At 33.3% G+C, this 26,920-nt stretch overlaps 3 protein-coding genes across 3 annotated transcripts; 2 read left to right on the forward strand and 1 right to left on the reverse strand.

The window, feature by feature from the left end:
• The first annotated feature begins 275 nt into the window (after positions 1 to 275).
• LOC139886364 (methylmalonate-semialdehyde dehydrogenase [acylating], mitochondrial) lies at positions 276 to 5,700 on the forward strand. Its single transcript, XM_071870149.1, has 19 exons — positions 276 to 411; positions 522 to 610; positions 841 to 912; positions 1,020 to 1,181; positions 1,290 to 1,368; positions 1,461 to 1,615; positions 1,818 to 1,881; positions 2,176 to 2,255; positions 2,486 to 2,551; positions 2,669 to 2,719; positions 2,813 to 2,964; positions 3,060 to 3,150; positions 3,249 to 3,329; positions 3,418 to 3,495; positions 3,697 to 3,732; positions 3,847 to 3,890; positions 3,975 to 4,053; positions 5,274 to 5,364; positions 5,473 to 5,700. The coding sequence occupies exons 1-19, from the start codon at positions 387 to 389 to the stop codon at positions 5,586 to 5,588; spliced, it is 1,611 nt and encodes a 536-aa protein (XP_071726250.1). The 5' UTR covers positions 276 to 386; the 3' UTR covers positions 5,589 to 5,700.
• A 2,373-nt stretch (positions 5,701 to 8,073) lies between these two features.
• LOC139886365 (costars family protein At4g33640-like) lies at positions 8,074 to 11,150 on the forward strand. The gene is made up of 2 exons (XM_071870151.1): positions 8,074 to 8,226; positions 10,814 to 11,150. The coding sequence occupies exons 1-2, from the start codon at positions 8,143 to 8,145 to the stop codon at positions 10,991 to 10,993; spliced, it is 264 nt and encodes an 87-aa protein (XP_071726252.1). The 5' UTR covers positions 8,074 to 8,142; the 3' UTR covers positions 10,994 to 11,150.
• A 1,758-nt stretch (positions 11,151 to 12,908) lies between these two features.
• On the reverse strand, positions 12,909 to 16,205 carry LOC139886366 (uncharacterized). The gene is made up of 4 exons (XM_071870152.1): positions 16,047 to 16,205; positions 14,577 to 14,748; positions 13,251 to 13,367; positions 12,909 to 13,146 (listed from the first exon to the last, which is right to left on the reverse strand). The coding sequence occupies exons 1-4, from the start codon at positions 16,154 to 16,156 to the stop codon at positions 13,021 to 13,023; spliced, it is 525 nt and encodes a 174-aa protein (XP_071726253.1). The 5' UTR covers positions 16,157 to 16,205; the 3' UTR covers positions 12,909 to 13,020.
• Positions 16,206 to 26,920: the final 10,715 nt, after the last annotated feature.

Raw genomic sequence — 26,920 nt, forward strand, 5'->3', positions numbered from 1 at the left:
TTATATAACTTAAGGTCATGAAAAAGAAAAAAAAAATAGAATATAAGATTAACTGTGCGCCTAACACACCTGGGAAGTGATATTTCCAAACAATCTTTTGATAGATCCACACAAGTTTGGTGATACTTTTCAATAATGCCCTTCAATAAATTATGACAAAAAAACTTGTGAACATCTCATTAAGGGCAGTTTAATAAATCTGTGTGAATTTATCAAAAATATGTTTGGAAATATGTACTCCCAACACACCCTGAATAGCTTAAAACACTAATGATGTGATACCACACGTGACGCAAAACTATGTACTGTATTTTAGTACGAAACTTATCTATTTTAGTACGAAACTCATCCGTTTCTGCATATTCTCTCTCCGTCAGTAAACAATCATGTATCGATTATCAATCCGACGAGGTAAACTTCATTTCTAATCTCAATTAATCGATTGATTGATTTGATATAGATTACTACTAATACTATTAGTCTCTAATCGTCTTAATTTTTTGTTTGTTTGTGCTAATCAGTGACAAGTTTGAGTCCGCAAACATATGCCCTAAAAAGCTGTAATCTGTCTACAGCTACTGAACATTCTCTTAGACATGGTGATCCTCCGGTATGTTACTGAACAGTCTCTCAAGAAACTACAATTCAAATTAATTTGAATTTGAATAATATTTAGTTTTACAGTTTTAGCAACTAAAATAAATATTATATTTCTAAATCATGTTATAAAAAAGGGGTGGTAAAGGATCAAACGTTATTTAATTTTAAAACCTGATAGATCAGCGTTTTTGCTTTTGGTATTGCATTTACTCTGTGGATTAACTCGTCTAAATGTATCAGAGTGTACCCAACTTAATCGGAGGTAGCTTCATACACTCGCAATCGTCTCAATATATCGATGTTATAAACCCGGTATTCTGAACATCCTTCATTCTTTTTTTTTAAGTGTTTGTTTATATGATTTTTTGCTTGTCTAGTTTAAAATACTGTTGTCTAATTAAGTGTTTATGTGGAATAAGGCAACACAACAAGTGGTTTCTCAAATACCTTTGACGAAAAATGATGAGTTTAAGGCTGCAGTATCTGCCGCCAAACAGGCTTTTCCATCTTGGCGAAATACGCCAATTACCACCCGACAACGTGTCATGTTAAAGCTTCAAGAACTTATTAGAAGAGACATGGTTAGCAATATGAATATTTATATTCTGGTTTCATCAATGATCTTTTTTGTGTGACAACATTGATCAGTATCATTGTTACGCCTTTTTTTTTTTTTTTTTTTTTTCCAGGAAAAGCTTTCCATGAACATTACTACGGAGCAAGGGAAAACATTGAAGGATGCACAGGGTGATGTTTTTCGTGGACTAGGTAGGGCAAATTGGGTGGTTAATGCATAGACTTTAAGAGTTTATTTCCATACTGTAAATGGTGTGCTTTTTTTTTGTTTTTCTTTTAAAAAGAGGTGGTGGAACATGCTTGTGGAATGGCAAGTTTACAGATGGGTGAATTTTGTTCAAATGTATCTCATGGAATTGATACCTACAGCGTTAGAGAGCCGCTAGGTGTATGTGCTGGTATATGCCCTTTCAATTTCCCAGCAATGATTCCCTTGTGGGTATGGTTCCCGGTCTTTGTTCTTTTTATTTTGAGTGAATGTGTTTTTAGTAATGATTTAACACATTTATATTGCTCCTAGTTTCATTTCATATGCTATGCTATTTATTATTCATGATAACATGTTATGTATGATATTATCTCTGCCCGGTCTGAAGCAAGTTTAAATGAAATTCGATTCTTCCATCTTATCGTCTTTCCAGATGTTTCCGGTTGCTGTTACCAGTGGTAATACTTTTATTCTAAAACCATCAGAGAAAGATCCAGGTATTTGTCTTCTTTTATTCCCATAAGATAATAAATTGTGACACCCACCCTAATACACAATATGCTCACGTTTACACGTTAGGTGTACTTTCTCATTTTGTAGGGTCTGTGATGATGCTTTGATTTGTTTAGATGAGACTAATATAGTACTATGATAGTATGTTTGTCTATGTGGATTCATCTCCCCATTGACATGTGTTCAATATCAAGCAATGAATCGTTTACACTGTTTTTTCCTTTTTAATTTATGTTTATATACTGATGATATTCCTAAAATTTTGTACCATGCTTTAGGGGCTTCTATGATACTTGCAAAACTAGCGATGGAAGCTGGTTTACCCGATGGTGTTTTAAATGTTGTTCATGGCACCCATGTATGTTCATCCTTTCTTTATTCATATGATTCATATTAAAATGTTGACCAAATTTTGACTTTGATCGATTTAGACCGACTAAATCCGATTTTGACACATTAACCGATGTTGACCGACTAATTAATTGGATTTCCAAATATACGGATTGACCTGTTTTTAAAAAAAAAAGGAGTAATCAGGGAGGTTTACAACAGTTCACTAATAGTCTACCATATAAATATGTGAGCCAGGACATTGTGAATGCTATTTGTGATGATGAAGACATTAAAGCTATATCATTTGTTGGCTCAAACACGGTGAATAATATTTTCCAATTTATATGTTTGGGCTTGTTAAGTATGTATCCTTTGGGGTATTGTATGAATTTACTAGTATAACCTAATGAGCTCCATACCTTTTATTATTCTTCAAAGGCTGGCATGCACATATATGCAAGAGCATCAGCTAAAGGGAAACGTGTTCAGGTACATTAATGCTAGAAAATATGTGTATGTTTTAATAATAATAATGTGGAATTATACCCAACTAAATTAAATTAAACTTTTGGTATTTTGCAGTCAAATATGGGAGCTAAAAATCATGGTATTGTGATGCCCGACGCGAACGTTGATGCTACTTTGAACGCTTTAGTAGCTGCTGGTTTTGGTGCTGCTGGGCAAAGGTGTATGGCTTTGAGCACTGTTGTATTTGTTGGAGATCCAACACAATGGTATTACAGTTTCTTCTTCTTCTTCTTTTGATTTTTTAGTTGTTTCTATTTTGATTTTTTTTAGTTGTTTTATAACTTATCTAACCATGTTATAGGGAAAATGAGTTAGTGAAACGTGCAGAGAAATTAAAAGTAAATGCAGGAACAGAACCTGATGCGGACCTAGGTCCGGTAATTAGCAAACAGGCAAGTATCAATTACATTCTTACATATACATGTGGATTGCCATAGCATCAATTATATAATTTATTTATTATTTTTCCATATAATATTATATTTATCAGGCAAAAGAGCGTGTGTGCCGATTGATCCAGAGTGGAGTTGAAAGTGGTGCTAGACTGCTGCTTGATGGAAGAGATATTGTGGTATCCTTCACGTCTATATCACTAGAGCTAGCTAGATATTAATTACCCCATGTTTTAATGTAATATATATAATATATAATATATATAGGTTCCAGGATATGAACAAGGAAACTTTGTTGGACCTACAATCTTGTCTGGTGTTACTGAAGATATGGAATGTTACAAGGTATATCCTTTTCCGTTTTTTTATGTTCAACTTAGATGTGGTGATTTAAACCAATTAACATCTAAATTGGTAAACTTGGGTTTAGTATAATCTCAAACTGGTCAAAGGGGAATGTCTCAATAGTATATGACACTGACGAAATCAAAAGGAAACCTAAACGTTAAGTTATGTTTAAGTTGTTTATTTGCATCTTATTTTCAGGAAGAGATATTTGGTCCAGTCCTTATTTGCATGCAGGTATTTTAATACTTTGCATTTCATCCATCCAGTCCTTATAATAACACTGCATTTAATTGATTGTCTGTATTGGGTAACTTAAGGTTTAAGTTCTTGTTTGCAACTCCTTTTCAGGCTAACAGCTTGGAAGAGGCCATTAGTATTGTCAACAGAAATAAGTAATTTCTGTAGAAAGCTAATCTTGATGTTAAAATCACTTGTATATTTTTTTGTTCTTTATTAAATAGAAGTTTATTCGGCAGATATGGCAATGGAGCAGCTATCTTTACATCATCTGGTGTCGCTGCTAGAAAATTTCAAACCGACATTGAAGCTGGGCAGGTAAGGACCCCTAAGTACAAATACCTACGGGTGTTCATCGATTTGGTTTATGGTTGCGCTTTTGAAATTTTGAAATTTAGGGCTTAGGGTTTAGGGTTTTGGGTTTAGGGACTAAACCCTAAGCCCTAAACCCTAAACTCTAAATCGGGCTAAATCTTGAAAAAAACTTCACATATGATGAAAAAAAAACGCTTGAAGAATAACATTACGCATGATGCATGTTATCAGTTTTTTCTTCGAGGGTTTTTCCACCAAAATAATAACATTCATCACAAAGTGTCTTTTTTAAATGTTTATATTTTCGTGTGCTCTTAATGTTGGAAAAAGATTCGAAAAAACAAAAAATATAAAATAAATTTTAATTCCCCCTTCCCCATAAAAGTGTTTCCCTCTTGATTATGACTCTATATATGTATGTTTTAATCAAGAGGGAAGTAGATTTTAGAAGGAAAGGGGTGAATTAATTTTTTTATACTTTTTAAAAAATTTCACAAACATTAAGATCATGTGAAAATATGAACAATATAAAAAGATACTTTGTGATGAATGTTATTATTTTGACCGGAAAACACTCGAAGAATAACATTCATCACGGTAAATGTTATTCCTGATAAATGTTAACCCGATTTAGAGTTTAGGGTTTAGTCCCTAAACCAAAAACTCAAAACTCTAAACCGTTCGTGTTAAAAACTCAATCTAATCCCTAAATCTAAACCCTAAACCCTAATTTCTATACCCTAAAAAAACGCTCGAAGAATAACATGCATCACGATGAATGTTATCAGGAATAACATATATTGATGAATGTTATTTCTTTGAGCGTTTTCTGATCAAAATAATAGTAACATTTATCACGAAGTGTCTTTTTTTAAACGTTCATATTTTCACGTGATCTTAATGTTTAAAAAATAAATAAAAAAAAATTTACTTCCCCCTTCCTCCAAAAAAAAAAAGTGGTTCCCAGTTTAAATGCGAAAATTGAACTGAAAACCAAATATTAAATTTGACGGTTTTAATTAATTCAATGATAGTTTTTTCAAATTTCGGGATGGTTCTAAAACGGTTGTGATTCGGTTGGATATTCGGATTAAACCATTTCCAACCAAACATTGAACACTTCTACAAATACTTATGTATAGATAGAGTGATCTTATGTAGTTTTCGGTGGGATAAAGATGAATCGACTCTAAAAATGTTTAAACTCTGTTGTTTTGCATCAGGTTGGCATAAATGTTCCCATCCCAGTTCCATTGCCGTTTTTCTCCTTTACAGGGTCAAAGGCATCTTTTGCTGGTGACCTCAACTTCTATGGTACGTTTTACCATTGTAAATTAGTTTTTTTATTTTTATTTTTACCATGAATCTTAAAGTTACCCTCTAATTGGCAGTTAATTAATAAAGCTAAGTTTGAATTTGCAGGCAAGGCTGGGGTTAACTTTTATACCCAGATCAAGACTGTGACTCAACAATGGAAGGATTTACCCACTGGTTCTGGAGTTTCCCTTGCAATGCCAACTTCTCAGAAGTCTTCTTAATTGAATATGTTGTTTTTCTCTACAAATCTTTGACATCATTCTACATTTCCCAACATGTACTTTCAACTCCTTGATTTGTATGTTAAATAAATGCCAAGTTGTTTGCCCGAAATCGTCTTGATCTAGGTTAATACATGCCATGTAGTCAGTCATACCAATATAGCCCATTAGGATCGTGATGTTCTAACAAGAGGTCTCAAAAGAGGTCTCTGATTCAAATTTCACTATCTTATATTTTGAGGTGGTCAAGGGTCGGAAACGGTCACGGGGTTAGGCCGCATACATTAAATTATGAATATTCGCCTTTTCCGGGTTCCCGAGTAGAATCCCTCACCATAAATATGTCAGAGAATTGCAATCTAAAACCCCCCATTTAATCACCCGAAACCATAGCCTAAAAAAAACAGAAGTGAACCAACCAGCTTGAAGACCAAGAACTATAAAGCAAGATACTGGCCAATGGTAAACTACAAAAGCAAAATCAAACCCTCTAGTCTAGACAGCCGGAAGCCGCATATGAAGGTGTGAGGGAGGCGAGTGGCCTTTCGGGCATTCAGTATCAGGTGGTAATAGCCACCGAAAAACTCACACACGGTCGCTGGAAATATTAACAGTGAGAAATGAAAACCAAAACTCTATCGAATAGCATACAACGCCGAGAAAATGAGAGGATTCAAAAGGGACGAAAAGGCAAGCGACTAGGACGAAGAAGATATGGTGAGGATAAGATGGAAAAGATAGGGAGGCAAGAGGAGCAGTGCGGCTCCAAGGTCACAAAAATGAAGGTCAATGAAGTGAGTTCTGAGGCGATCAGTGGGTTTTAATATTTATAGTAGATAGTAGATTGGACCTAAATTGTGTAGTGTCGTTCTTTAAAACTGACCGAATTGAAACATGTTCCTCAAGATTAACTGATCTAAATAATGAAGAGTGGCTAATTTTATTATTTATAGAGCTAAATAAGTAAATTAAACGTAGACGAAGAAATAAGTAAATTATATGTAGACGATGAAATAAGTAAATTAAATGCAAACGAGAAATAAGTAAATTAGATACGCATGCTAGAGGAGTTTGTAAGTAGTTTAAATAATGGAGTGTATTTGTTAACAATAACAAAAACCAATAACACACGAGTGTTGTATGAGCAATGTGAGATGTAGACAATTCTTCTCCTATCCGAGAATAAAAAATAAGTCATTTTTCCACTCAGAGTGAAACTCTCAAAAGTAGAGAAAATCATCACTCTCTTTATTCGAGTATTCGACGGATAAAGAGATTGATTCCGAGTGGACCTCTGACCAAAAAGTAGAATTTTATTTTTGACTAAATTACCAAATTAGTCCCTGTGTTATTTGATTTTCTTTTTTATCATCCCTCTCAAAATGTTCCTACAAATTTAGTCCCTAATAGCATTTCCAAGTCTCAATTCCATCACTGTGTTAAGTGAGGGTGTTAAGTGAGGGATACTCATAGTAAGCCAAAATTTCACAAAGAGTACTAATCATTTTTTATTATTATTATTATTATTATTATTATTATTATTATTATAAACTTAAAAGATTTAAAACTTACAAAAAATTAGTGGGAAGCCTAGAGACAATCTGGGTCCCCACACCTCTAGCAATAGCAAAACCTATCCTAGTAAAAATATGAGCAGCAGCACCGGCACCAATATCTTGCGCCATCGAACTCTTCTGAATCCGCTTTAGCAAAGAAACAGCCTCCTTCTCTAATTCTCCAAGGGAAGAAAATGAGAAAGGAATGAAACCATCACCAATCGTCTGACAGCTAGATTCGTACTTGACCCGCTTCCTACGAGCCGCATCAACCACAGCACGTCCAGGGACAAAGTCAGAAAGCCCAGACTGCGTCAAAGGAGAAGACCCTGTCAAGTCAACACAAACATCGCGACCACACTCCCAGGAATAAATTAACACATCTGCAGGTCTGAGGGCCCTGTCGTTCCCTCCAGACAACCCAATGTCAACCTCCTTTCTAACTGAAATCCCAGATCGATAATAAACATCAATAAGGGAATCCCGAACAACATTATGTCGATGCTTAATACCCACCATGCCAGCACAAGATACCGCGTGATCTCCGAAAATATCCCCAGTAAAAACCCTTGAACAGGCAGAGCATGCCGTCGAGATAGAGAACAATGAAACACCCAACCGGTAGCACAATACACATCGGTAAGTCTTTGCGTTCATCGTCTGACCCAACCCCAAAATAGGGACTGCCCTTAGCCAAGCAGAGGTGTGATCACCCTGCTGTGATTTCCATAAGGCCGATTGTCGGGGAGATAACGAAAAAGTGAATTCTGCAGAAGCGGTAACCTTTGTGAAATAAACATCTGCCAATTTCTTCATGAGTATTGGGGCAGCGACCTCACTCGGATTACCTAAAACAAATATGAACGGATTACCTCATTCGGTAACTTATTATTATTATTATTATTATTATTATTATTATTAAAATTATAACAGCTAACAGGTTGAAAAGCATAAAGATAAGTGGAGAGATCTGAGATCTGAAAGAAAGAAACGATTTGATGATGAATGTTGAAGAAGAGATTGAAAAACTGAAAGTTGAGATCCATCGACTTGGCTCTAAGCAACAAGATGGCTCTTACAAGGTACTCCATAAACTAATTAATTCAACCTTCCTTCCATTCAACTGATGGATCTATTTTTCCTTACTTCTTATTATAGATGAAAACAAATATGGCTTTTATGGCCAAAAGAAACAAAGATTAATTCAAATTAAGTAAGTAGACTATATCGTCCAACTAGGCTGAAGAATCCCTCCTTTATTTTGGATAAAGGGGACCACAATCCATCATTTGAGCTGAATACTAATATAATGTATCAGCTTACTTTCGATATCTCAGACCAGACCAGACCCGACCCGATAGGTTTTGTCAAAACATCATCAACTTGATCTTGGGTACTGCAGTATGCCAACTGCACGGTTTCAGCATTCACCAACTCCCTTATTAAATGAAAATTTATGTCGCTTTGTTTGCCATGGAACACATGATGCTTTGAAAGTTGAATTGTTGAGCTGTTGTCACGCTGAATTATATATGTGCATCTAAAATTCTATTAAGCCATACAAATTGAAACGCACATGCTGCAGTTGTCACTTACTCAGTTTCCATTTTGGATACCTCAAGTTTGGAGTTTCTGGTTTAGTTTGATCTGCATCTTCCCCTCACAACGTGTTTGTTGATTAGGCCCCTTGATAGAGCCCTGATACCAATTGCAAATGAAACAACAACAGAATACACAACACTTGAGCACTCAACAAATAAAGTTTGCTTCTTATTCATAACATGAAAACAACCGTGGCTTTTATAGCCGAAACAAAGGAAAAGCACGTTAGCTTAGATCTAAAAGAAAAGCCTACTAAATAGGAACTAACAAAGATGAATTTAAAGTAACTAGGTAGACTATATTCTTCAACTAGGCTGAAGAATGTTGGTGATTTTAGTGTGATCCAACGAATTGTTTTAGTGGAACTGGATTTGCTAATTAGAAAGTGGGCATGATCCGTCGATACTCTAAAACGAATTCGGTGAAATGTGGAGTACACGTTCATAAAGAGTTAGATGGATTATGAGAGCTGGAAATGAACTTGGTTTGTTGTGCTTGAAATCTAACTTGAAGCTCATTTTCGTGTTGCGCGGATTGGTGGCACGCGCGCCATAGAGCGAATATTTGGAGATCGAAGATACTTGTTTAGGAAACTTGATCGCCTAGTACATCTGCGCGCCGCGCAGATGTATGGCGCGCCGCGCAGTACTGCAGGCTGTGTTGAAAGGGTGATAATCTTTGACTGAAAAGATGCAATGGGTCACCAAAAGTTGTACAGGTTTCCTGAAAGTTAAGACACGGTTTTAACATGATTTCAAGCATATTTTAACACCATTTCAAGGGAGTTAAATTCCAAATGTTATGTCATATCATTATGGCCATTTCCAAAGGTTGCATTGCACCTTTTGACTCATTATAAATAAGATCTACATTTTCTGGAGAAGGGTTCCAGATTTTGAACAATCTAACACACTTTTTACTCTCTACATTCAGATTATACTCTTTATAGTTCTCTGGATTTATTATCTTTTAGCCAAGTCGATAAATCGTTCTTGTCTTATCCCAATCAAGACTTCGTGTAATCGAAATACTTGATTAGGAAAGTTTTCACACGATTCAAGGAACAATCCGGTGACCATATTAACACATTTTATATAACAAATAATAGATCTTTATTTATGCTAATCCATAACGTCCAACACTTGGGGAGATGCCATGTAATTTAAATAATTGTTAAATGTTAATCCCTTTGTATGGCTGAGGACGACTTCCCTTGCTCTAGAGCTTGGTTGGTTTCTTTTAGTTGGGTGGTTTCGGGGGTGTCTACCGTAAAGGTGCATGAGTGGTTTTTGGTTTGCTAAGGGTGGTTGGCTCTTTGCTTGCGCAACAACTTCCACCCGGCATGCCCTCGAGTTGCTGTCCACAAGGTCTTTTGGCTATTTTTATTGAGGCAACGACAAGCGCCGTTTTAGTGGCGTCTTGACTGCCGCTCAGAGCCTAAATTGATTTCTCATGCGTGCTTTAAACCCATGAAAATTTGATTCTACCATTTTCATGGCGTCTCCCCTTTTTTTTTTTTTTTTTTTTTTTTTTTTTTATGTATCTATATTTTTATTTTTCTATTTTTTTATTTATTTATTTATTTATTTATTTTTTTAACTTATCTTTTAAAAAAAAAAAAAAAAATTTCTTTTTAGCCGGAGGTCCTCACGGAAGCAATCTCTCTACCCTGGAGTAGAGAGGGGGATGAATTTCCCTTTCCTATGGGTGGAGAATTCCTTTTCTCGACTCGTGGTAAAGGAAACGACTTCTCTTCTAGTTTAGGGTAGAGGAAGGATTATCTACATCTTACCTCCTCCATACCCCGCAGGCGCGGGATTGGGTTTTGTTGTTGTTGTTGTTGTTAATCCCTTTGTATGGGTTATTCTTTATTGACTCCTCAAAGGGAGGAGAAGTTTGAGGAGGTTTAATTGTGTGTGTGATCATTAGCCTAATCTTGTGGTTTAGGTGTATTTATAGATAACTTTATTTATTTAGCCAATATTAAACTATAACCAACTTATATAATTTAGCTAGCTAGAAGATGCACAATTACTGATTCATCATCGTCAATTTTCATAATTTAAGGTAACATTCGGCCTGCTTTTCCACGATGATAGATGCACCAACTTATTTGAAGCATTGGTTGGGACACTCAGGGCAGCCAAGAGGCGCAAGCTCCTCACATATGATGGTGAACTGCTCCTTCAAGGTGTTCATGACCATGTTGAAATTCTACTCAAACCTACTTCACCACCACCACAATAATTTAACTCTGCTGTATTGTCTTGTTGTATAAGTGGCTTCCAGTTTGATCGACTCTGTATTATCTTAAGACTTTGTTATTATTATTATTGTATGATTTTCTGCTATATGTACCAATTGAAGTTCAATTTTTCCTTTGACAAAAGGTCCTATGAAGTTCACTACGATTTCTTAAACATATCAAAAGCAAAACTTTCTTAATATTTAAGGTTACAACTTACTACAAGTCCCGTGAATCATTTTCTTGTTATTTTACCCGTTGAGGTAACAAGAGATACAGACTGAACAATGATTGGTTTACTTTTCATTCTCAAGTGGCTTGTAGGCCCTATTATGCTCGGTATTGTAAAATCAGGGAGTACTCGGGAAATACAGGGTGAGTACCCAGAAAAAGTCTTCCGATTAGTCGGTCTAAATACACGGATTACTTGGTGAAATTTGGTCAAAATTTGTTAGAATTGGTCAAAACTCAGGATTACTTTGTCAAACTCGGCCTAAACTTGGGATTACCCAAACATCGGTCAAAACTCGGTCAATTCAAACTTGGTCAACATCCAAGTACTCACCAAGTAGCAATAGGATGGCATCGGTCGGGTTTGGGCCAGGTACAAGTAAAATTCCATACACGAATCCGATTAAGAAACCATGTCCCAAACCTGGACCCATACCCGTCGGATCCCCATTACTTACTAACTATTAGGTTTCAGGTTTCTCCACTAATAAACGAGGATCACCATTTACGTACTAACTCTCGAGTTAACGGGTTTCCCCTCAAGTATCGAATATCTCCATAGTTACATGTGAGTATAGATTTAGTTATTTTTGTTGTAAGAAAAATTACTTTTGTAATGATAATTAATGAGTAAAATATAAACAGTAGAGAATCGGTCTAGAGAATCGGTCCGGGAAGAATTCCTTGAAAGAGGCGGTTAACGGTAAATTAAAAAGGGCGGGTAATAGAGGTTAAGTAGTTGGGTCCATCTTGTGTTGATCGATTGGTGTGTTTTCTTTTCATCGTATTGTAATTGGGTTTGTTTAGTTAGTTTATCTTTATGGCTTTTGGATCGTTAAGGAGGCTAGGTTATAGATAGTTTTCGTTTAGATAGTTGCTTTCTAGGTGCGAGCTTCCCCATTTCACCGGTCTTTTTGTAATCCTTGTTGAGGGCGTTTTCCTTTGGAGAACGGCCTCAGTTTCTATATGAGTTTTCGTTTTTTCGCCAAAAAAAATATATATATTTATATCAACAATACCCCTCTGTAATCCATTATCATACTCACCTAGTATGTTAGAAAATACGCTTGAAATGAAGAATTTGTCAAGGACCAACAAAATGAACTCTAACAACCCATTTGGCCTAGTGGCTAGATACTTAGGAATCTCTACAGGTGACACATATTCAATTTTCCATTAGCTACACTTCAATTCCTTGTCTTTAAAAAAAAATAATAATAAAATAAAATACTCCAACAATTTGTTAATTGTTCAAATAATTATAAACAAAAATTTGCTCATAAATTTATAATATATAAATTAAGCAGAGTATGCTAGTGTATAAATCTAATAATCTAGTTGAAAAACAAATATTTGATGCAAGGATTTGGTGTATATTTTGATTTTGATTACATACAAAGATCTTCTCACACCTATCATATAGGGTTAACACCTTCAAAATTAAACGTAAAAACAAGTACTCTTACGTCTTACCATATAACGTTTCATATAGCATTTATAATTATAATATAATTAATTTAACCATTTTAAAATAGCCTTAGTGGTTGGAGCTTGATTTCCTCACAAGGGGCTATAAGTTCAAACCTTGGTAGTCCCATAACTTGTGGGTAACTGGAGAAAATAGTCAGAAACTATCACACACACACACACACACACACACACACAAAACCGGTTCGGTTAACTGTATAGTAAAAAAATACAACTTTTTTGAAGCATAATTCACATATAAATTTGGTCCAAATTGCTATATCACCAACAATAATGTGGATTCAATTTCTTAGTGTTTTCAACATCTTGTTCACTTATTATCCCTCTTTGTCTTCGATGAACTTGGGCCTTGAGAAAATTGTGTAAGCCCTTGCCTAAAGGCGCCAAGAGTGACCCCATTATTGACCAAAATGCTAGTGACTCCCAACTTCGAAACCTGCAAATCAGATTTCATACGTCAACAATTTTCATTTCAGGTAGTTACGAGGCAATAACAGGCAGATTTGTTATAGTAGAAAGTAATGAGAAGAACTCCGGTACCGGTCCAATATTACGATCTTCATCATCAAAGAAGAGCATCGACTCATATGGCACAGAAGTCCTTTGTTGGATTTTCTTGAAATGTTCTGTTTTGTGACTCCAGCTGGAAAATATTTCCTGAAACAATGAAATGTGGTAAATGTGCTTGCAATGTCAATCAATTTTTATGCATTATTACCCGGAGAAAAAAATACAATAATATATCATATATGATCCAGTAAAAATGTTATGTTAAAAAAATATACAATAAACTGCATAGTAGTAGATCATTTTCAATGTAAGCAATTTTGCACTCTCCAAATTTCCCATGAGACAAAGAAACAGATAGATCCTTCATTCTCAATGTTATGATGGTAGTGGTCAGGCAACAGAAGTAAAACTAGTACTTTTAAGTTTCCTACATAGAATACCTAGGTTTTATTTCTAAAATAAATAAAATTAGACTCCCCAATATCATCCAATAAATAAAATTAGATTCGAAATCTGATACTTGACACCAAACCTTTAATATTTTCGTATAATTTCAGAAAACAGTTGGTGAAGCTGTGGTTCATTCTGGATGGTGTGGTGTGCCACTATGATCGAGGAGATGAATTCTCTTAATCATAATGGCGTATGAGCATTAGGTAACTTACATATTTCCAAAAAGGCAATTGGTTTTAAGCGAGTCTTTGGGCAAGGTTAAAAGCTCGATTAATTGCCAAGGGTTATGTACAAACATATGAGGTGGATTAGTAGAAGACCTTTTCTTCATTGCCAAACTAATATATGTTCGGTTATTTGTCACTTTAGCAGTTATGTATCAGTGGACTCTTCATTAACTTGATGTTAAGAATGTCTTTTTACACGGTGATTTGCACGAAGGGGAGGTTTACAGGAAACCACATGACTTGTTGCACATGGGGAGTCTAGTAAAGTATGGAAATTACAAAAAAACAACATATGGCATATGACCACTCGTTATTCTTCACCTCTTCAAACTCTGAGTGCATTCTACTTGTTTATGTTGATGGTATTATAATCACTAGAAGTGATAAAACATAATTAACGGGTTGAAAACGTTCCTAAGCACTTGATTCCAAACAAAAGAATCTAAGTCCTTTGAAATATTTTCTACGTATTAAATTCTCTAGTAGTAAGAAAACTCGAAGAAAGTATTATCTGAAATATTTTCTACGTTTTCTTTTTCTTTTTTGGAGACAAGCCATAAATGCATGTCATAGGTAGGTAAGTCTGATTACCTGTCCTAGCCTCTTATGTAAGTCTTAAAACCTGTCCAAACTAATACACAATGGTTGAGAATTAACGGATAAAATAATCACAAACCTGGGCTACGAACATCGGCTTTATGCCCAACTTGTCGATGAAAGTCTCTGCTATGTCTCTGGTTGGTGATCTAGAAGCGATAGCCATGTCAATGCCTTTTTTCTTTAGTGCATGTAGGATGCCTTTAGCATGTGGATACATAGATGGCATATCACGCTTAGAACGACATTCACTGACAATTAAAACAAGAAACAACCTATAATTGGTTCAAGGTACCATTACCCATAGCTAGTGCACCAGGGAAGTTCATATTAAAAATAGAAATTCACTCTTGCAAGAACTACTTAATACATAAAGCTTTCGCAAATCAGGTTCCAACCCAAAATATTACTATAAAAGACGACGACGACGACAACAACAACATAACTCAATCCCGCAAAAGTGGAGTATGGGGAGGTAACTTGTAGACAATCATTCTCCTATTCTATTCTAGAATAAAAAGAAGTCATTTTTCCACCCAGAGTGAAACACCCAAAAAAAGAGAAACTCCTCTTTCTCAATTAGGGATGGCAATAGGCGAGAAAAAACCGTGACCCGCGGGTACCCGGTCCGTGATGGGCGGGTAAAATCATAAAATCTTACCGGGCACGTGTACGGGTAAGAAATTATACCTGCGAAAGGGTCGCGGGAGGGTTGCGGGTACATACTACCCGTCGCGGGTACAAACCCGATAAGCTAATTCATGAGACTTTCAAAAAATTTATCCGCGAGTTTATACATACAATTATCAATTTAAAAAGGGATTTTACTTATAATACAATAATGATTAAAAATATAATATTACATATAAGTAAAAAACTTGACCTTCACGCATGTTAATTGCACATATTGTTTATAATTAATAAAATTTCTAACTTTTCTAAAAAAAATTAATGAAGTTGTATATTATTATTACCCGTAGGTTTACCCGCGGGTCACGTGTATCGGCGGGTCACGGGCATGAGCGAAATATTTTACCCGCGAGCGGGTAACGGGTCTCAACGAGCAAATAAACAACCCGATGGGCGGGTCGCGGGTATATAGAACCCGTGTCCGTTACCCGCGGGCATCATCGCTACTCTCAATGTTATATTATAGGATAAAGAGATGGCTTTCAAATGAGATCCGGCCAAAAAGTAGGTTAAAAAAAGTGTTAAAAGCATTAAAATGATAATCAAATTTTCATGTTTTTAAACTAACTGAAGTTCAGTTTAGACTCTAAGCAACAATCAAGTCGCCAATAAATTGACGTTTGCTGTTGACTCGATTAATATAGCTAAATTACTAGTAAAAAAAGATACATTCAGATAAACATGTGATGAACTTTAGTGCCATTGATGAATTAGCGAATTCCGATGTTGAATAGGCAAAATCAATCACGAGACTCAAATAAAACAATTACCAAAAATAATATAAAATTCATAACGTATTGCTTATAAGTATGCAATTAGGTAGAATAAAGAAGCCGAAGTTGAAGATTGAAAGGTTTACCAGTAGAAGGGCCAGAGAGTGTAATCGAGATCGAAGACGACTAAACGAGGCAAGACTTGAAATAAACCCATTATCTCCATCGCCTCGTTTTTAACCTTCTCGTCTCCCATCGGATATGCTTACAACCCCTACTTTTGGGATATTTCAGAGGGGTACGTATAGGAGAGACAAAAGATGTATAAATACTAGAAAACTAGTGAAATGAACCGTGTAATCACGGTTTATTTAAACGAAACAGTTTAATGATATGTTTTATGTATTAATTGAGTATAGATGTTAAAGGTATTTACTTTAATGACACGTGAAATCACGGATTCCGACTGAGAAACTTCTCGTTTTTACAAACATATTGATGTATTTAATTTAGTCATGATAAATGAATTACATTAACTCTTCCACCATTCTTTTCTAATTTTCATCACAATTATTATTTTTTTGTCATAAAAGCTTACATTACAACATGTTATTGAGACATGTATTTCGCATAAATATGCAACGTAATTAATCTCGTAGAGAGAACATGTATTTGAGTAATAATAATATAATAATTATAGTTATAATTATAATGATAATAAAGTTTGCTTAAAAATGAAGTATTTATATTTTTAATACTAATTATTAGTAATAACAAATGACTCTTGAAATTATTTAAAAAAACTATAATACAATTATTATATAGAGGTTGTACAATATGCTTCAAAATTTGTACATATGTTCATAACATGTTTTGTAAAAGATTGTTCAAATTGTTACAAAGTTTGTAAATATGATCATAAGAGTGTAGTATCCTAAGGTTGTACATAATGCTTCAAATATTGTACATATGGTCATGAGGTGTTTTATTATAAGAGTGTACATAATGCTTCAAATGTTGCACATATGATTATGGAGTTGTTTTATCATAAGGTTGTACATAATGCTTCATGTATTATACAATTGCTATGTTAATACTATTATTAAATACAATTAATTATTTTAATAACATCTTCATGTGAGTCTTACAATATTTTCTCTTTATTTTTAAATTTTGTGTAAGCTTGAATAATCCTTAGTTATGACATTATCATTATAGAGATTTATTATATACTATAGATAGATTTTTAGTAAATAATTATATTTTAATTCTAAATTTATTAAGATTAATGACATCATCCATATTTTTATAAATGGCAAGTTTTAGTAAAATAAAGAGTTAAATTGTGAAATGATGACATCATCATTATAGAGATTTAATAGAAGTTATAGATTAGACTATCCGTGCTTGATTTTCGTAAAAGTTTCATGGATAGATTAAAAATATTCTTTTAGATGAATAACTCTATTTTGACAAAATTACTCAAATCGTCCCTGATCATTTTGCCCGTTTCATCCCTGTATTACAAAAGTTGCATTTTTCATCCTTAAATTTGTAATATGGTCTCAATTTCATCCCTGGCTTAACATTTCGTTAAGTAGTACGTTAAGTGGATCCATGTGCCAGACACGTGACTTACTAACTAACTACTTCATCTTCATCATGTTAAAAGAGCACAAGCCCTAATTTAGTCAACAATTTAAATATTTCAACACATATAACTCAGATTCGTCATCAAATTTCCAAACTAGAACTCCATCAAAACCCTTAGAATTAAATCACAAACACCATCTTCTCCTTCCCCTAACATAATTCAAAAGGGGAAGAACACGAAGCTTCCCGGTAAGAGTTTATGGATTGCATTAAATTGTTCGAAAAAGAACTTTGGAGGTGAATGTTTCGGGTACCATGATGTATCTTGCATTAATTGGTTGGGCTAAAAGATTGTAACGACCCGTCAAAATCGCTATTGACGCGGCACGTTAATCATTGATTTCACAGTGAGGTTTTGACCTCTATATGATTCGTTTTGATAAGATATTGCATTCATTAAAATAAGTGACTTTCTAAACATAGAAAGTTATAAACATGTGGGTGAGTGCTTAGGTATAAGCAATTCCCAAAATACATAAGTTTTTATCATACAGTTTGACATCACAGTCAAATTATTTATTACACAACGCAGTTTTATTTCGAATGCAATAAACTTTATACAAAGCATGAGAGACTCCATGCAGGCAACAAGCACATCACAGCGGAAGCAGTCTAAGGACCTGAGAATAAAACATGCTAAAAAGTCAACACGGATGTTGGTGAGTTATAGGTTTAATTGCTCGAGTCATAAATATATATAAAGATAGACCACAAGATTTCATCAAAAGTTTATCAATAGATTCTACGTAACAGAGCACCCTGGTAACTAAACTTTAACGTTATAATGATAATTACCCCATTCGTTTTAATACACGCAAACCAACGTGTCATAAACTTAAATAACATACGTCCATTAAAAGGCTAGCGCTCTAGCTCGGACGGGGATGTCAAGCCCTATGGATCCATATACAATTATTCACACCCACCAGTCCATATCCTATGTACTGGCAGCTACTAGTTACAAAAGCTAAGGGATTTTCGGTTTAACTCAGTGTATAATTTAGTAAGTACTTGTGTCTTATTGCGTTTAAAATAAATTGCATGTATTCTCAGCCTAAAAATATTTAAAGTATTTAAAAAGGGAGACTATAAACTCAAGGTTCAATATTGAGATTCAATATTATAGGCAAATTGCGTAGACGTAATGATAGTAGACGACTGTATGGTTGGCCTTGGATTCAAGAACAATACCCCGAACAATACCCAATATTTCCTTATTTTAGAACGGTTTGAAACCCGAATTAAAACACCCTCGAATATACTTTATTATTATTAAACTTAAAATTAAAATTTAAAATTATAAATATAAATATAGAATACAGAAGAATAAAAGTGTGAAGAGTTCGTCGAGCAAACTGGCGTATTTATAATACTTTTTCATTTCCTGTAGCCCATGCGATCGCATGGGTTTGTAGTGTATTTGCCATGCGATCGCATGGCCGCCTGATCCACTTTTGTTTGCTAGTTCGGCGACATAAAAATACTGTAGCAAATAGTGTTTACTGTAGTAAATAGTGTTTACTGTAGCAAAGTCGTTTTCACTGTAGCAAATAGTGTTTTACTGTAGCAATGTCGGTTCCACTGTAGCAAATAGTGTTTTACTGTAGCAAAGTCGTTTTTTATAATTATCACAGGTTATGACGTTCGTGAATCGTCGAAAAAAAATCGAAAGGTACATGAATGTGTAAACTAGTTCAAAAAGTTTTATGTGACGATCGCTCTAAATCCATATGGACGAACATTTCATTCATCGATTTCATTGCGAGGTATTTGACCTCTATATGATACGTTTTGTAAACATTGCATTCTTTTGAAAAGGCATACCATAAATGAATATTTAAATCAAAGGTTTTCGACATCTGATGATTTCTACATATAGACAATCACCATAAATAATAGTTTACAATAGTACTTCCGTTGACAATGCAGTCAAAATAAGATACATGGTGATGATTTGGTGAATGCAACGTTTCCTTGAAAAATATGCCATGTAAGAATCCATGCACATAGCTTGTCTAACATATAAGCAAACAGCGGAAGACTTCTAGGGAACCTGAGAATAAACATGCTAACAAGTGTCAACACAAAGGTTGGTGAGTTCATAGTTTTAATGTTTTGCATAATCTGTACATAAAGGTGGATCACAAGATTTCAGTTGTTTCATCCAGAAACGTTTATCAAAATATTCTACAAGATTGAGCACCCTGGTAACTAAACTTAACTTATATATAATTTATACCCTTTGTATAATCATTTTAATAATACACGTAAACCAACGTGTACGCTTCTCAAATAGCATACGTCCGTTAAAAGGCTAGTGCTCTAGCTCGGACGGAGATATCAAGCCCTATGGATCCATATACTACTACTCGCGCCCACCAGTTCTTATAACCGGCAGTTACTAGTTACCAAAGCTAAGGGATTTTCGGTTCAAACTCAGTATAGAATTTAGTATGTACTTGTGTCCATTGTTTAAAATAAAGTGCATGTATTCTCAGCCCAAAAATATATATTGCAAAAGCATTTAAAAAGGGAGCAAATGAAACTCACCTTAGCAGCATATAAAGTCGTTCACCAAAATGTGATCGAAACTCGGATTACCAAATAATCGTAGATCTCAACCTAGAGAAGATATGTTGGTCAATAAATGTCTATCAAGCTAGGTTAGGTCATAGTGTATCACAATCCTAATGCTCGAGATCGACATACAAAAGTTATCCAAAGTCATTTCAAAAAGTCAATTTTGACAATAATTCAACAAAACGAGACGTGCCTTATATATGGATTCATTTACTTGGCTGGTAATATTCAAAAATCCAATTTATCATTCTTACAAACAAGTTTCAAAAGCAATTTCAATCAATGACAATCATAATTCAGTTGATCATATCTTTTAATTCGTTCACCGAAATTACGCGATTTCTAAATGAAAAGTTATTGATTTTTCGCCAGCTTTCCAAAAACGTGCATATCATATACCTTTTATCAGTAATATATGTATTTAATTCGTGATTCATCATAACTGTTTAACGACAAAATTTAGCATACAAGCATGCATAAATATATATACTAGAGCGCTAGACATGGATACACAATTAATGTATAAAAGATAAAATATGAGTGCTTACGTATCAATATTGAGATTCAATATTGTAGAAAAGTACGTAGACGCAACAGAGATGATAAATACTAGATTTGATTCACAAATATACCCTCGAACATTACTGATAATGCTAAAAACGAACATATATTTCATCGCATTATCCCTCAAGAAAGACAAGCTTTTAGTTGCAGTTGTCCTATTTACAAGGAATATTTGTTTAAAAATTAAAAGGTGAAGACAAAAGACAGATTCGACGAATTGAAGACGCAAACGACCAAAAAGCTCAAAAGTACAAAGTACAATCAAAGTGGTTCAAATTATTGATGAGAAACGTCTCAAAATTACAAGAGTACAAGACGCAAAACGCAAAGTACAAGATATTAAATTATACGAAAGGACGTTCGAAAATCCGGAACCGAGACATGAACTAGCTTTCAACGTACGAAGCAACGGATCGGAAATTATAAATTAATTATGTATATAAATATAATATAATATATAATTAATTATATAAATTATATATTTATATTATATTTATAATAAAAACCGTCGGCAGCTTAGGATCCTGGTTTGGTGAGCTGAAATTATGGGCTCCGCACTCGCGAAGCTCTGAAGAGTAAAATCAACCGCGCTCGCGGAGCACTCTCTGCCTATAAAAGAACATGCATTTCGACGATTTATATATACCTTTTATATTATATATATATATTTCTTTTCCCATTTTTATGTATCAAGTATCACTCCAAATCGTAATCTCAATTTGTAATTTTAATTTTAAGTTAGTGATAATAATAAGGATCGATTAGTCGAATGTTTTAAGGTTTTGTAAGTCGAAACTCTGTCCGTGTACCACTACGCTAATAACACCCACTGTAAGTTATGTTTATGTTATTTTCATTAATGTCTCGTAGCTAAGTTATTATTATGCTTATTTAATGCCGAAGTAATCATGATGTTGGGCTAAATACTAAAATTGGGCTTTGTACCATAATTGGGGTTTGGACAAAAGAACGACACTTGTGAAAATTAGACTATGGGCTATTAATGGGCTTTATATTTGTTTAACTAAATGATAGTTTGTTAATTTTAATATAAAGATTTACAATTGGACATACCTATAAATAACCATATACACTCAATCGGACACGATGGGCGGGATATTTATATGTACGAATAATCGTTCATTTAACCGGACACGGGAATGGATTAATAGTCTATGGAATTATTAAAACAAAGGTGAAATTATGTACAAGGACATTTGGCATAATTGTTAACAAAGTATTAAAACCTTGGGTTACACGCAGTCGACATCCTGGTGTAATTATTAAACAAAGTATTAAGACCTTGTTACAGTTTAAGTCCCCAATTAGTTGAAATATTTGACTTCGGATATAAGGATAATTTGACGAGGACACTCGCACTTTATATTTATGACTGATGGACTGTTATGGACAAAAACTAGACGGACATATTAAATAATCCAGGACAAAGAAAAATTAACCCATGGAAATAAACTAAAATCAACACGTCAAACATCATGATTACAGAAGTTTAAATAAGCATAATTCCTTTATTTTCATATTTAATTGCACTTCTAATTATCACATTTTTATTTATTGTCATTGTATTTAATTGCACTTTTAATTATCGCACTTTTTAATTATCGCAATTTTATTTCATCGCACTTTTATTTATTGCAATTTCATTATCGTTATTTATTTTACGCTTTAAATTAAGTCTTTTATTTATTTAATATTTTACATTAGGTTTTAACTGCGACTAAAGTTTTAAAATCGACAAACCGGTCATTAAACGGTAAAAACCCCCTTTTTATAATAATAATATTACTTATATATATTTGTATTTTTATAATATAAAACTAATATAGCGTTAAGCTTTGTTTAAAAGATTTCCCTGTGGAACGAATCGGACTTACTAAAAACTACACTACTGTACGATTAGGTACACTGCCTATAAGTGTTGTAGCAAGGTTTAGGTATATCCATTCTATAAATAAATAAATATCTTGTGTAAAATTGTATCATATTTAATAGTATTTCCTAGTAAAATATAAGCTATTTCATATACGTCTCGCATAACATCAAGTATTTTTGGCGCCGCTGCCGGGGAACTTAAACGCCGAAAGCGCAACGCTAAAAATAAGAAAAAAAAAGTTTTTATAAAAGTTTTTGTTAAGTTCTTTTTATAAAAATATAAGTTTTAAAAATAATAAAAATATAAAAATACAAAAAGAAAAAAAAATAATATATTTATATTTTTAAGAGTTTATAATATTTATAAAGTAAATAAGTATTTTTATTTTAGTTTTAAAATTAAATTTGTATTTAAGTTATATTTATATTTTTTATATTTTATAAAACAGAAAAACAGAAAAAGTAAAAAAAAAAAAAATCTGATCCTGCATAAAAATCGAACCTTTCTCAGCTGAAACTGAACCCTCCGCGACTCGCGGAGCTTTTGAACTGGGACCAACCGCACTCGCGGAGGTCCTCTGACAGGTCAACATAGTACGCATTAATTACAGTTTAGGGTTTTATTAATAATAATAATTATTATTAACCCTAATTAGGTTTTAAATATTTAATTAATTTGTTTTAGTTTTAATTAATTTGTTTATTTAGTTTAATTAGTTTTATTAATTTATAAAATTAATACTTTTATAAAATAAATAATATAAAAATAATATTTTTATAAAAATTATAATTTTATAAACTTTAAGTTTATTTTTTTATTTTGTATCTTTTTATTTGTTTTGGCATAATTTGTATTTTTTTTTATCGTTCGTACTTAGTTTTAAATATAGTATTTGCCATAGTTATTTTTATTTCTAGATTTTTAGGCTTTGCCGTAAAATTCCTTAAGTGCTTTTTCTTTAGACTAAGATCTAGGTGCTTTAGAATTTTGCGACGCCTTTTTAAGTTTTAGTACCTTTTTAAGTTATTGCCATTTGGGATATAGTATTTCTTTTAAGCTTTAATATTTTTAGACTCAACTTTTAATTTTTAGTTTTTAGTTCCTTTTTAAGTTTAGACGCGCTACTTTCTTATTTTTATTTTTCGATGCCTATTATTTTTCGCCTTTTTATTTTTCGACGTTTTTCGACGCGCTCTTTTTCTCTCTTATTTCTCGCCATTCTAGTTTTTAGGACTTAGAATTTTCTCTATTTCTTATCTAATATTTCTTTAAATTTCAAACGAAAAATTGTTTTAAGTGGTTAAATTGATAGACATCAAAATTTTCTGGTTCATAGTAATAGTTGGATTTGTACGTGGACCGGGTTATTGGAGCCAAACAGTACTCAATTATATTGAGACCAAACGAATCCTGCCCCTCTGCTGCATCTTTTGGCTATTCGAAACGTGGGCAAAATCAGAAAAGTCTATTAATTTGATAACTTATATAATTTTTCTTATTTTTAAAAACTAATAGGATATTCAGTGAATGCACCGAGCAAAACGTTCACCACCTTTTGTACGTTCACCACCTGTAACTCGATCAAGACATCTAGCAAATATTGTCGCCGTTGATTTTTCTTTAGAATCGTCATCCAGTCGACCAAGTACTCCAATTCAAATTTCCGATAATCCATTTTTTGAACGCGACCTCAAAATTGAGAATCCGGAGAATATTCAGGGACGATTTCGAGATCCTGAACCACTAATCTTTCCTCCGGAACCACCAATCATTCAAACAGAGATTGTTGAGGAACCAACCATTAAATCAGAATCCTCTAGTGATTCAGATTCAACAAATTCAATCATGAAAAATCTGGAACCTCTAAGTATGGAAGACCGAATGAGAGCTAAACGCACTGGCCAAGGTCACGCAATTACTCAACCAGACATTAATGCGCCAGATTATGAAATCAAAGGATAAATTCTACACATGATGACTAATCAATGCGCCAGAATTACACATGGTGACTAATTGCGTGACCTTGGCCAGTGCGTTTAGCTCTCATTCGGTCTTCCATACTTAGAGGTTCCAGATTTTCCATGATTGAATTTGTTGAATCTGAATCACTAGAGGATTCTGATTTAATGGTTGGTTTCTCAACAATCTCTGTTTGAATGATTGGTGGTTCCGGAGGAAAGATTAGTGGTTCAGGATCTCGAAATCGTCCCTGAATATTCTCCGGATTCTCAATTGTGAGGTCGGGTTCAAAAAATGGATTATCGGAAATTTGAATTGGAGTACTTGGTTGATGTGTGCGATCGAGACCTTTATTTTTGAACGGATTTGAGTTGTTTTGTTACACGAATTGATTTATTGTATATGTGGTATTTTATAGATTTTAGGTTGATTTCACACATATATATAGGCAACTAGTCCTATCCGTGTAGTTTAGTTTGTTGGTAAATCCGATTCGTTCCACAGGGAGATGGAGCGTTTAATGGTTTTTTAATAGTCTTTGATGTCAAACTTAATTAAAGAGGGTTTTGGATTAGGCAATTGTAACATAACAGTAAAGGATAATAACTTAACTATTTTACTAATTAAAATTACAAGATTACAATAATTAACTTAAAAGGGAACTAAATGAAATTATGCTAATTTTTATGCGACAATTATATTACTAGATGGTAATTAGTAAAATAGTAATTTTTAATAAAACTATAAATTTAAATTTTTGTTTTAAGCAATAATTATATAAGCTTATTTAATTTAACTAAAATGCATTTTTAATAAAACTTATATAAATTAAAAGGGAATTAATTCATTAACTAATTATAAACTAGTTACAAAATATAAACTTATAATAATTAATACTAATTTTAGGATTAAAACATTTATTTAAGCATTTTATACTAATTAAAACTAATTATATAATAAAAATAACTAATAACCTAATTATAAATAATTAATTAATCAAAACCCTAATTTTTACCCTAGCTGGTACTGTAGCCGTATTCAAGCCTTACACGATTCGTGTGAGGCTACACGATTCGTGTAAGTGAAAAATATGTGACAAATACTGTTACGAACATTAAATGTTTTATTTATAGATTTTTATATATTTTAAACTTATAATTCGTAAATAAAGATGATAATAATTTTATAAGAAATATAAATGAGGTAAATGGGAGTGTTTACTTAATTGTGTCACCCCTAGGTCCATGGATTGTTTCAAGTTTTTACGCCCTATTAAAATGTTCTAGTATCAAACTTTACATTTTTCTCTCGAATAAATATAAAGTTACAACTTAGCTAAATAAAATCTAATTTTCATTGGATTCTTTTTTAGAAAGCTACTATTCCCTAAGTATTTAAATTGAGACCTAGCCTAGTTTTGACCTTCGCCAACACCCAAATTATAACGGTTTCCCTTTTTATAATTTCACCTTCATATAATTTATTGATATCACCCAAACCACCGAAGTTTATTTCTAAATTGGTGTCAATAACTTATCCATAAATTCGTCTAGATCATTTTTAATGTTGAAGCTTAATTTAGGTAAATAAATATAACTTTCGTTATTTACATTTACTAAATTAAGTGGCAAGGGTTAAATACCTAATTACATAAAAATGGTTCTTTTAACTAGGCTCAATATTAAAAATACTAAAGTTACATTTTAACTTTACTAATGGTAACAATCCATTTCACTAGGGGCTCTACATTTAAGCAAACACTAGGGAAATTTAGCTATTCATTACACTAGGGGACACATAAAAATATAGATATGCAAGCATAATAATAACACTAATTTTAACAGAGTAAACTTACTAAAATATCTTCACTTGCATTAACTTCAAATGGTAGAAAAATTACAATAATAACACCCCTTTCACGCGTACAATAACACCCTTTATCACGAACAATACCCCCTTAATAAATGAAACTATTTTTACAGCGTAATAAAATTAACAATAATTTTAACTATAGTAATTGAAATATAAATTTGTGTTGTAATCTCCTCTGTGTGTTGTAATATGTGTGTGTATAGTAATTTTGTACTTCATATATCCTCTTCAACTCTGAACGTATCCATATTTATCATTGAAATAGTAGGTAGTTGTTGAGTCAAAAGAAATTCCATTGGCTGCAGCACTAATGTAAAGAATTGTTTTAAAATTACAAAGTAGCCGCCCCACTTTGCATTTGGAATCTGAATTTCGGCCAAACATTACACGATTCGTGTAGTTGTACACGATTCATGTAAGTACAATTCTGGGCAGTTGTAGATTTTTGAGTTACGGACGTCTGGACTCCTGATTCGCCTTTTTTCGAGTCCGTATGAT

The sequence above is a fragment of the Rutidosis leptorrhynchoides genome, chromosome 1 (genome assembly GCF_046630445.1).
Source record: "Rutidosis leptorrhynchoides isolate AG116_Rl617_1_P2 chromosome 1, CSIRO_AGI_Rlap_v1, whole genome shotgun sequence".
Lineage (NCBI taxonomy): Eukaryota > Viridiplantae > Streptophyta > Magnoliopsida > Asterales > Asteraceae > Rutidosis > Rutidosis leptorrhynchoides.